This window comes from Asterias amurensis, chromosome 11 (assembly GCF_032118995.1).
Source record: "Asterias amurensis chromosome 11, ASM3211899v1".
In the NCBI taxonomy this organism is placed as follows: domain Eukaryota; kingdom Metazoa; phylum Echinodermata; class Asteroidea; order Forcipulatida; family Asteriidae; genus Asterias; species Asterias amurensis.
Window position 1 is genome coordinate 12,537,452 of NC_092658.1, and position 13,055 is coordinate 12,550,506.

The following is a 13,055-nucleotide window of genomic DNA, read 5'->3' on the forward strand; positions in this document are numbered from 1 at the left end:
TCTGTGTGTTTTGTTTCCCCCCCCCCAATCACGCATGCATGGTTCATTGTGACAGAAGCTGATAAACCAGACAAGGTCTCTCTCTACGAAAAAAAAAATGCCCACGCGAACGGCAGGTCCAAGTATGAGCTTCTTTTCTTTCAAGAAAACTAGCTCACTGTATTTTCTATGGCTTATATAAATATATGGCCAATCAGCGTGAAGAAGGCGTGGCTTAGAATTGCGTCACACTAACCCCTTACGCCATGCGTGGTTGTCGTCTATAAGGGCCCCTTTCACACAAGATCAATTTAGCAAGGGTCCCTTGCTAAAGTTGTAGCATGGTTGGACAATATTATTTTACAAATAATGTTCCTCATGTGAAAGGGCAAACAAAATCTACCGTCCAAGTTCTCTTGCAAAATCTTGTCAAACATTCAACATTTTACAACCATGCTTAAAAGGGAACTTTGGTCGTGTGAATAGGCCTTTACGTTAACGACATCGAATGAGTCATACTATGTGTTCCTTATCTGTTATTTTCTCTATACATATTGAACTGACTAGAGAGCACTGTATCCCCTTTGAGGGAGTGACCAAAAGAAGAACATATACCCTTATTGTAGGCCGATTCGATGTTGAAGCTGGACATGTTTTTAATGTTAAAGACTCAAGTATCCCGTGCCTAAAATAAATAACAAACCCGTGAACACCAACGTACATAATACCAACTTACATACATCGATGTGTATAATAATGGGTACAAACCAAAAATTCATATTCTTTATCCCTGATGCAAATTTAACATCTATTAAACTTACATAATAAAAGAAGAAAAAACATTGTTTCAGACGTCTAATACTATGATTCAGGCCTGAAGTCTTTTATTACTAATTTAGTGAGAAATTACCTCTTTCTCAAATACGTTACTTCAGAGGGAGCCGTTTCTCACAATGTTTTATACTATCAACAGCTCCCCGTTGCTCGTTCCAAAGTTAGTTTTTATGCTATCAATTATTTTGAGTATAGTTATCAATAAGTGTCCATATAAAGTGCCTTTATAATGTAGTTTAGTTTTCTGAGAGATCGATTGGATTTCAATTATTGGTATGAAACGATTAATGATAAACAGTGTGATTTAATTATAATTTGTCAGACATTTAAATATTCCACACGATCATTATTTTTCCATATTCTATCTCCGAAGAAGAGGTTACAGTGCCATCAACGTCTTTACACCAACCAATGTGTGTGCAGAAAACTTTGAGGTCACCACTGCGCATGTCTTTTAACTTTTTTTGAGGTCACCCACCCCGGACCCGTCTGCGCATGTCTATTTCCTTGTGCGTGATCTGTAAACTTTTAATTTTTGACGGACGACATTTAATTTTATGCATTTTGATTGCCCTGTCCGCCAGCTTAGAAAAACAGTAAATTTTTCTCAATTTGTCTAAACAGAAGTTACACAAGAGTCAAAACTGGTCCATTTCTAAGTGAAGCCAACGGTAAGTGTTGAATCTCAACTTGAAACAAAACGTCGTTTTGAGTTGCAATCCAGAAACCCCGGACATGCCGGATCCCACTGAGACACTGACTGAGCAGACGTTAGTTTTGTCTAACTCTAACTCCTACCCTAACTAAGACCTAAGTAAAAATGTTTTTAAAGTAGAATGAATGCTGTAGTCGAGTCGACGTCCTCTATCTTCGACAACAACAAGACTTAATCGCAACAATCCATGTCGCCCATGGATGATGGTTTTAATATCCAGGGCAGGGTCGTTGCTGTGTGAATGTGATTTATAAAGGCCCGATATATTTATACAATTTTACAGTTTGTTGATGCTTTGTTTGTTGCATGCTTTGCTCCGCGGCGAGGGTGCAAGGCTGTTTCTGTGAGGATATTCCGGATAAATACTTGTTTTTAAAATCATGAAATACTTTGTCCTTGTATTCGTCTCTCAAGTTATTCAATATTTTTAGGCTAGTTGGTGTTAGAAATTAGAAGGAAAACTAACTAAAGGATTAACCATGTCATTGTCAGTCAAACCTCTCAACAATTAAGCAGAAATCCCTCTTCAACTTGTTTTTCAAGACTTTGCACAGCATTCTACTCAAATTCCCGTCAAATTCTTCACTCAACTTTCCACGCACGTCAGCATTTTTTCTCTGGCCACCACCACCATGCCTTGGACTGGAATGCCTTACCCTCTATAGTCACTAATCAGGTAGTCATATATGGGGATTGTCATCGTAGTGTGATTTCCAGCAACTCATTAGATTAGAGTTAGACATCTTGATTTTCTAAGTTTTACATTACATGTTCAAACGACACTTTCATTCACTAAACACTTAAAAAATTAAGCCATCCTGTCCACACAATGTGCACAAGCTAGTGTGATGTGTCTTTTTACTTCAGAAATGTTTTGTTTTTTGCCGGCTCAATAATACAGGAAACAGATTTTGTCAAAATCCTCTTCTTCATTATATTAATAAAGTGCAGCCTTCGCCAACAGCATATGGGCTGGTGTTGCATTCCACACAGGCATACACAATTTGTGTAACAACTACAGTCATGACAGTGTACTGTCTGTGAATGACAGTATAGTTTTTCAGAATGTGTTTAATTATTAATACTGCCTACTGAACAGCTGAAGTGTTGATTAACTGCAAGAAAGTGTAGGCCTCATTAGTAAACAATGCCTAGTGATTGTTAGTTACAATACATGAAAACAGACCCTGCTCTGACACCCTCCCTTGATGCTTTCAAGAACACACTGAGAGCTCCCTTAAGATAGTAATTTGGCTGGTCAGTCTTTACTTGCACCATGTATTATATTATATTGCAGCTTGTGGCTTCTTGCTTGCGCTCAATCATAGTGCGATAATCTTCACTATTATTAAATTGAAATGAAGCTGCACTTATAAAGGAGAAAAATAATACAGTGTTTATTTTTCAATACATGTTGACAACATCAATCATCAATTATTTACAAATGATGACACAAAGATAAAATTATTTACCAGTTAAATAACTTGGCCAAAGTTTCTGTTTGTGTATATACATTATAGCTTATTTAAGGGGATAGTAAAGTTCTCCAGTTAATGTCCTTTTTGTATCCAGTATAATACCCTGAAAGAAAGTTCAGCAGCAAATCTGAAATTCAGGGTATTTTGAGCAATAAAACGATTTGCAAAATAATAAAATAGTGATTTATATAGAAGAGAACACAAGTTAACAATCTGTAAACTTACTTTTACCCCCCAAAAAATTCCTATTTTTATTTTTGAAAGAACAAATTTGGAAATGTTCCCATGGGATTTATGTTTTTCAGGTTTCAGCTGCATCATGGTGCACCAAAGTAAAGTAATTTTGTCCATCATAGTCCTCGCCATCCTACATCCTGCATGTAAGTACTATCTTCAACATCCAATAATATTCTTTCTTTTTACCAGCAAGTTTTGCTACTCTTGATCCTTTTTTAGAACATCTACAGTGCTCAAATTTTACTCTGGATCACAGTCCATTACCAGTGATTTAAGCGTCTAGGCCCATTATCATGTCTTTACTTATCGCAAATTCTGCGCTTACGATCACCATTCTCCGCTTAGGGGCCATTCATAATAGTCAATGTTTAAAAATTTATAGTTTTTGTGAAATTGTGGGTGGGTGTTTTTTTTTTTTTTTTTTCTTACAAAATGATAAAAACAAGAAGGAAATAAAATACCACGCTGGTCCAGATCGTCGTCTGGCGCATAGCATGTCTGTTCGCCGTCACTGAACAAGTAACTAAAATGGGCCATGAGGGTCTTAAGGGTCATGTCAAACTAAAAACTGTTGTACAAAGTTTTATGTGCTTGCCAATTTCATTTCTGATTATAACTAAAAAGTTGTTTGTTTAAGCCAGGAACAGCTATTAAAAATAACTACTGATGTTTGAGTCCTTTGACCTGATAAATCTGCATCATTTGAGGCAGTACTTTGTTCTTTAGTGCATAGCACATTGTGAAGTAAATCAATATTAAAAAATCTAAATTTTTTAACATTGACTATTTTGAATGGCCCCTTACACGGCAAGCGCTGAATTTCTGCGCGAGCTGTGTAAGCGTAGAATGCCTAGTTACATGAAGTACAGAAGTGCAGAAGCCAAAAATCCCTGCTGACCCATAAAATACGCTTGTTCTCTGCTTCCGTAAATTGTGTCAATTCTTTGCTAAGGGTAAGCAGAGCCATGATCAGGTTTCATTCGAAATGTTTCTTATTAATCCTGCAGAAAAATAACTCTTGAAAAACTTACTTCAAAATTAATGTGTCTGGAGGTCTCCCCCCCCCCACCCCCACCTTTATTTAATAGAAAAACCTCACTGATTTATCTTTAATTTAAAAAATTCAGGTCTGGAATGGCATGGGGGCTACTGCCTCTGATGCCCCATGGACTTGGCCTTGGTGTCACTTTAACTTTATTGAGCTTTCAATTTTTGTTATTTTGGCAATCAAAATAATCAATAAGGATTTTCTTGGGTTTCCATACAAAGCGCTATTATTTTTCTGCAGGATTATACAGGAAAATCAAATGGTCCTCATTGGGATTTTAACCCAAGACCCCTGACACTCCGGGCAGATGCCTTACCAACTGAGCTATGAGGCACAGCGGTTTACGTTGTATGTACTTCCTCAGGTTTTCCGTAAGTTTCTAATCCTGTACCTTGCCTTTAAGCATTGGTTTTGGGTTTTCGTTTTTCTGATGCAGTAATTGATGCAGTGAACAAAGTTAAGCCTCGAGAGGAGGATCACAGATGGCATGAACAGCTTGATCCCAAAGGTAACGACTGAGTTAATTGAATAAGCCACCTGAATGTTAGATTTGAATAATGTCTAGTACAGCGACTTGCTTGATCACAAGTAAACTTCTTAAATTTTAAATCCTTACACTATCACGGTAGTCGGGTTGGCTTAGGGGCACCTCTGATACCCTTGTTCAAATCACACAGGGGCACTATGAAAATTAGAATGTCAGTCCCTACCTGACGGTGTGTGTGTTTTCCCAGGATTAATTCTCAGGGGTCCCCCCCCACATATAAAATTGAAACTTCCTTCCCTTTCTTCTCTCCATTGGCTAGTACAGTAATTAAGTTTACTTTCCTGAGAATCCTTGGCTTCACATGAAATAATTGAAACGAAATGAAATGGAATGAAGATAGCTGCTACATGTAGCTAGTATTGATAAATTTATGTATCTAGGTATTTTTTCACACAATCCCATGTATTTGTTTCTCACATACAGGGCATGACACTGATGTTCTAGATGACCAAGGGTAGGTTATAGTTGTTCAAATATGAACTTGTAATAATTTTACTCTTAACTCATCTACTTCAAAAACCTAGGTAGATCTTGTTATGCCCTGGGGACCCCCCCCCCCACCCCATAGGTATGTCGATGTTCGACTAAGCAATATCTCTGAGCATCATCTCGAGAAGTACTTGTCATATCAACTGCAAACTTGGTTTGTTGACCGCTCTTGGGATCCCCAAGAAACCTTTGCTTTAACACCCTAGGCCAAATTTCAATATTATTATGGCTTAAACAAAAGAAATGTTGCCTTTCCCCCCACACTGTCCCCTCTGCCTTCCCTCACCACTCCTCACCTGTCCGTTCTAACTCATCTTTCCCACCCTTATACCCAACCCACTTCAACAATGATTAAATCCCCTTTTTAAAATGTAATGCAGAAAGAGTAGAAATTTGGGGAGGGGTGGGGTACGTAGTTGTAGTGTGTATGAGTGTTGTTACCTGTTGGTCTTTCCGCAGCACAACATTGGCTAAACACTCTGTTCTACAAGTGTCAAATGTCAAGAAACGGACTGACTTGCAGAGCATGTTTTCAAACACATTTTTCTTGGTATAATTAAATTCAGCACTCCTATAATAAATGTTACAAAACTATGGACATTTCAATAATTGCAATCCTTTATTGCTTTGGCCTTTGGAAGTTCATATATGATTTAACAAACAAACACTCTCCACTAAATTTAACAATCTGACATATTGCAGTGCCTTCCACAGCAGCTGAAGGGCATTATTTCTGCAAGATAGGGCATACTTGTTAACGTTTGCATCATAGACGATACATTTGGCATGATACATGGAAAGGTGTTCACCTTGAAACCATAGAAGGCTAGAAGTTGTTTTTTCCGTATAATTTGTCTAGTTGAACAATGTCAAGGTACAAAAGTCCTTGAATGTTTTGTCAAACACAAGTTTATTAGAATAATTTTACAATATGAAATTCTGATAAAATTATTATAGTCTATCCTTTTTGAAGTGCATTTTTACACTGATGGCATAAACTCAATTGTGATACTCACTGGGGGGGTGCGGTTTATGAAACTGTCCCTCCCCGATAACAACCATAAGGCTCTGACAAAAAAAGGAGAAATTATGAGGGCGTCTTTTTACCTGCTGAAAGTCAAACAGGAAAAAGAAAGGTCCAAAAAGGTCACAGACTATAAGTAAGTTACATTCAGAAGCATGAACACTGAGGGCACAATTGGTTTCCTTATATTGATTTGAGCAATTGGAAGTTACATATTTGTGAAAAGTGGCTTATTCTATTAAAACAATATCCTATTGAATTGTATTTGTAAGATATCATTTGCACAGCCTGACTTAAGGATATGAAGCTTCAAGGCCAGGTCTAATCTGCATGCAGCGAAAATTGTGAATGTCAATGGACATTGTGGATGAAGTGATTTAAAAGGTTGCACACACCATGGAGGTAGAAATGCACACACAAAGGATGTTTTCACTGTATAATATTTGACAGCTCAAATTGCATTGCATTAAAGGATTGGCATTTTCTGACCTTGGTGTGTAAAAAATGCACATGCCAACAGTTGGGAAAAAAATAACACAGGCTAAGCACAGCTTTACAATCTACAACAACATCGCCAATGTCAGCACAACTTGGAGTTGTCAAATCAAATCTAACTTTGAAGGGAAAAAAAACAGTGTTAAATAAAATCAAAGCTGTTGATTGCTCAGAAGACTTGCATTACGTTCCACTTGGAAATGCTATCATTGCTCCCTGCGTAATTAATGTAATACAACACACTTACCTGTCGCTCATTGATCAGCACGACTGCTCAAAAGGCTAACTTTTAAGGTCAATATTTTAAAGAATCCACATTCTGAATATTTTTGTAAAAGTTGTTTTTAAATATTGCCAATTGTTCAAACTTTTAGAAACACTGCCGGATGAGGTTCAAACCTTGAATAAGAAAATGTTTTTGGTTGAAAATTTTTGAAATTTTGTTGGAACAGTTCTGTTTTCCATTGCTCTTTTTCTTTGTCTGCAGGTTTTGTGGTGGATAAATTTGTTTTCCAAAACAAACTTGTGAAGAAAAAAACCCAGATCATCTGTGTCCCGTATGTCAGAACTAATAACTGTTTACCAATACTATTTTGCTGTAATCAGAGTGTTTGAACTCGGCCCTAGCATTTCATGCATTTTTCTAATGGTACACACAGATCCCCTACTGACTTGTCAATCTCATTTCTTTTTCCAATTATACACACCCAGATTGCACAATGTGGCGGACGACTTTCAGTCTATTGTGGATAACTTCTTTGGCCCAGATGAATCCGGGATGCCAGACTTCAACATGTCTGCCGTGATGCTGTCGGCTGAGAAACAGAAGCATGAGATGGAAATGAGAGGTCCATACTATCAGGCAGGGTCGTTCGCCAGAGAACCTCTAATCCCAAACGCTATTCTGAAACGACTCAGCGTAAGTTTAACTTAAATGTATCAAAGTGTGTATTTAGTTTTTTTTCAATGGAGAAATGAATACATTACAGCCGTTGATTTGACCAAACTCTTCTTAAGTCAGGATAAATCTTGGTACTTTAAGACAAGTAAAGCAGTGAACCCACCCTAAGTTAGGATGATTAACTCCTCCTAACTCGATATAGGATTAATCCTAGCGTTCCGTGAAATCGGCTGCAGGCCATGAACTTTGCTCTTGAAGGGGCACAACTGGTAAGGGGCACTTTAAGAGGGGAAATTTACATTCTTATTGTATCTTTGCAAAGGGCACCACAGCAAAAGCACAGGGCCCTAATGCATTTAAGCGGGTGTCATGGGTATAATAAAGGCCTGATGGTGGAAAGTCCTGTCAAATCTTCCAAATGCTACTAACATGAGAAATAAGTAACAATTTTTAAAACTATTTCTTTGATTGGACAAATAAATTGTTTGCACTTTTAGATTTCATAACTAATGAGGATTTCCAAAGCGTTTCCACAAAACATGTACATCTTTTGCATGGGTTCATATCACACATTCCTTAAATGTCGCCCTCTATTGACTTAAATAGTGTTAGAAACTTTAATCCAATCAGGGAGCAAAGATTGCAGGTTGTGTTTCAAGTTCCTATTGATAAAAGGTGTGTTCTTTTATGGTGATTGAGCAGTATAGTTGTGATTTTATTGAAATCGAGTACATTATGAATTGGATAGATTTGTTGCAAATTCAAAGCCAAATTCATTCTGTTATGCAATATCATGTGATGCAAAAAGTTATAGTAAATTTCCATGGCATGGACAAGTGTGTTTGAAGGACACTTCCATAAATTCTGGAAGATTTCAAACTTTATCACCCACGCCAAAGGAAAATAAAACTTAAACTTGACTTTCAAAGGTTTCAATACTTGTGGAGGCCTGTTTTGAGCTTTATATCAGTTCAATTTAAGTGCACTTTTTATATTTTTTATCTCAAGTAAAAAAGGTAATGTTAACTTCCTGGTGTGCTTTTAGAGTTAATAACAGTTGATGAAACGACAGTTCAATGCATTCTGCTGACAAAAGAAAGTCTTAAGCATTTCGAACAGAGGAGTTTTAAGCTCTAGGGAAAAAGCAAAAAAAGAATGTTCAGCTTCACCATTTGGTTGAACAAACCACTTCCATGTAATCCGTAGGTCACTGCACATTGCAATTCAATGCAGTGTATGCAGTTAGTTGCGAACATTAAATTCTTATTAAAAGAAAAAAGTGCACTTAACAAGTCATTTAAATAATACCTATTGTAAGAGGTTCCATAGATAATGCACTGATTAGCCCCTAATGGGCTGCTGGGAACTCTTATGTATCTCCTAAGTGAGCAACTTTCAAATGATGGACCCTGGGAAAAAGAAACATCGTTTGTCATCAAGTTTGATTGCCATAAATTTTTGAATCTTTTTGGACTCTTTTATATAAATGACAAACAGGATTAATATGATTAGTGAGCAACATTCTGAGTAATGGACTCTAGGAGTGAGCAACATTCTGAATGATTGAATCTGGGAAATAGACAACAGTTTCATATGAAGTTTTATTGCCATCAATTTGATAAAGAAAAATTTAGGACCTTTTGGGACTTTTTTAATGTATAATTCCCAATGGTGTTTAACAAAACTGACGTACATTGAAATCATTAGAGAGCTACCAATGAAGGATGGAGCCTGGGAATTAGACCCCAGTTTTTTTTATAAAGGTTGATTGCCATTTTTTTTTTATATAATTCCAAATGATGTTTTTCACATGGTGAAACTTGCAATTACAAGGATGTGGGTTCAAATCCTACCAAGCTCACCGTTGCATGATTTTACAATGACAGGAATGAGTATTGTTGTCTAGTTACTAAATCACACTTCTTGATATTGTGCAATTCATAGCCCAATAACGAATGTTTGTATGAGAGAGAATGGCTGTTGCCAGCTTGGTGTTTATTTCCCCTTGTGGGACTTTGCAGAGTTCCGTTGAAGATCATCTAAACAACAAATTGGCGCAAAATATTAATATGATTTTGGTTTCTACACAGCCAGATATTATTTGGAATATGACCGCAATTGAAGTATTCCAGCTCTTACAAGCGACTGAAGTCACCTATGAGTCTCTGACACACATACTGAGTAACCTTCGCACAGAGGAGTTTGACATGATTTTCGACATCGCAAGTAGTGAGGAGCAAGTGCAGGTTAGCTCTTATCTGTGACACCAGGGCCCAATGTCATTGAGCTGCTTAAAGGCACTGGGGTGGATTTCACAAAGAGTTGGGACTAGTCTTAACTCGAATTAGGACCAGTTACTCGTCCTAACTTAGGACTATCCATGCAATGTGTATATCTCCTAGGACTAGTCCTAAGTTAGGACTAGTCCTAACTCTTTGTAAAATCGACCCCAGGACTCGTTTGGTAATAACTCAATACTAGCAAAACAAAAAATTATTGGATAATGAGCTAGGGAAAGCTGTTGTAAAACATTGTGGGAACGACTCTATCTGAAATAGCGTTGTTTTTGAAAAAAGGTAATTTCTCACTCAAATATTTGAACCTGAGAAAGACTTTGGGCCTAAAGTCTTTCTAAGGCATCTGACAGCTCACAAATTTGTGCAACAAGGGTGTTTTTCTGTTTTTATTCTCTTACTACTTAGATGAACGATTGAGCCCAAATTTTCACAGATTTTTGTTTTAATACATATATGTTGGGATACACCAAGTGGGAATACTGGTCTTTGACTATTACCAAAGGTGCCCACAGTGCCTTTATAAACAACATGTAGTTAAAAGCATAATAACATAACATTATGCATACCATAATTAGTTTAACCAGCCAAAATAACATTTAACATTTACAGTTTGTGGCTGGTATCCTGCTCATTTATGCTCAGCAGAAATTTGATAAGCAATATTTGCTGTTAAGGCAGCTCTATGAAATTGGCCCCTGATTTCTAATGCTCTGCTGGCAAAGCCCAGGTGGCATATAGTTGTAACATTTTGTAACTGACAGTAATGGACCCTTTGCATAATGCACAACACTGCTGGTACGCTGAGGTCGCATGCACGTTTATGCATCAAGAACGGCTATCGTCCAATGATCTGCCTCCTTTTGCCTAATTAAGGGTACTGTTTGAGAGTGTGACGTCATATGCAAGGGGTCTATTTACTTTGGTTTTTTCCTGTTCCTGCCTTAAATAAATATTCTGGAAATTCGATACTAAAAACAAACTGGTCTGTATTTAAATAGTTCAGACCTTTTTTTCTTATACAAGATAGAAAAATCATCTTGACAAATTAAGAGTTTTAAAGGATTTGGGTACTATTTGTAGGACACAAAATACAATGTCCATAGATTAACATTAAACTTGCACAGTTTAGAGGGGCACGGTTTGAAGATAATGTTGGTAGAAAGCTTCCCTTGAACTATTTCTTGCTACTGCTGAGGTGCTGTAAATTTTGAGAAATGAGTAAAATAAGTCACGAAAATAATTTAAGCTCGTAAAAGTGTATTACATGCATATACTTTACATGCTAAAACTGAAAAAAAAAAATATTTTGTGACATTGTTTTACTCTTTTCTCAAAAACTACAGCACCTTAGCAGTATAGCCTTTTTTATGGAAAGCTTTCTACAATTAATATCTTCTAACTGCTCAATTTTAATGTAAATCTAAGTGAGTGATCAGATTGTTGCCAACAACTCTTTGGTCAGGACCCCTCCAGGAAAAGATTACATTAAAGTGGCAGTATTTATTAAGTGTTTTGGGAGCCCCTAAAGTGACAGGAAGAAAAGTAATAGCGGTTGTAAAATCAAAACAAATCCAGACTTGATTACACATAGCATATTTTGTTACATCAAAACAAAGTGTGCAAATTAGATTCCCTTAAGGTCCCAAACAGGTTATACACGTAACCAATAACACCTAGGGCAACTTTAGGATGCAGCTAAGAAAAAACACTCACAAACAAATCACCACTAAGGCAAGTACGCACTTGGCAGCTTTTCAATAAAATAAGTTCACAGGTTGCTCGATAGATCCGTACTAAAACAATATTTTCAGTTTAGCTTTAATCAAAAAAATGTCATAACTCAAAGTGTTCAAACCTTAATATGTGGAGAAGGCAAATCCAAGGGGCACTATCATCGTGGTCAAAGCAAGCCTCTGTAAATAAGACTTGGAATTACACAAAAGGCATTGCCCTCTGTTGCCCCTATCTTGGCCCCGGTGTCCTTTAAGATTCTCCAATGGATGTACATGCTTATCCTTTGCAAAATGGAAATGGCCTTGCCATTCACATTCAGAAATTTGCAGGAAAAAACTTCATTTATCTACTTTAAGCCCAAGTACATGAAAAAGTAATTTTCTGTCAATGCCCAATGCAGACTGAATATATTTAGTTCATGAATTGATGTTGCCAAAGTTTATTATAGAGCTAACTATGTAAGCGACGCCAAAGGGCAGGTGTACTAACCAGCAGACACGGGGGAGCTAGGGTGGGCAGCAGAGGCGGGGCCCCTGTGTATGATTACCCTAGCTTTTCCCTCTTGAATCCCCTACTGAATGAGATTGAAAAAAACAAAAACATAGAAGGGTAGTTCTTTACATCACCCCCCCCCCCTCGGAAATGTTTTCTCGCCCCTATTGCGCCAAGGGCCTATGTTTATATAAGCCATGGCTGATTGAAGCAAAGAATTCAATGAAGCATTTTGAATTGAGCTTGCATATTGTTGTAGCCATGATGGTTGTAATAATGCCTTGCCATATCACATGGGGAGGACAGAAACAAATATCAATATGTTGCTGTAAAAAAAAGAGCTTGCTTGTTTATAAACATAGCAAGGTTGCGTGTGTGCCGACTATTTTTATTTGATAAGTTTAATGTAGCGGGGAAGGGAATCATGCAAGCAATGCTTTGTAGATCGCTTCCTTCCGGAATATCCTTCACATGATTGCCATTTGAATCTTAAAAGGAACATTACAGAATTGGTTTTTGCTAACGAAACAATTGTTACATAAACCGACAAACCTGTATAAGTTTGAGATGGATCGGCCATGTGGGTCGCGAAAAAAATAGTGAACAACCCTTAACATATTTTGCAACACATCAATTTAACAAACCAGGAAATTAGTTTTATTCTTTTCTCCTCAAATATGACATTTCAGACCTCCAAACAGGAAATTAGTTTTATTCTTTTCTCATCAAATATGACATTTTAGACAGAAATATTTCATCATCACTAGACCATGTAACTTTTATGT

General features: G+C 37.1%; 1 protein-coding gene across 1 annotated transcript in view; it reads left to right on the top strand.

The window, feature by feature from the left end:
- Positions 1 to 1,329: 1,329 nt before the first annotated feature.
- LOC139943637 (otoancorin-like) overlaps positions 1,330 to 13,055 on the top strand; it is a 38,610-nt gene continuing 26,884 nt past the window's right edge. Inside the window, exons 1-6 of the mRNA XM_071940353.1 lie at positions 1,330 to 1,484; positions 3,312 to 3,386; positions 4,728 to 4,799; positions 5,262 to 5,292; positions 7,558 to 7,765; positions 9,838 to 9,993. Of these exons, the coding sequence (XP_071796454.1) occupies positions 3,326 to 3,386; positions 4,728 to 4,799; positions 5,262 to 5,292; positions 7,558 to 7,765; positions 9,838 to 9,993 (528 nt within the window). The 5' untranslated portion in view covers positions 1,330 to 1,484; positions 3,312 to 3,325. The remainder of the gene's footprint in view (positions 1,485 to 3,311; positions 3,387 to 4,727; positions 4,800 to 5,261; positions 5,293 to 7,557; positions 7,766 to 9,837; positions 9,994 to 13,055) is intronic.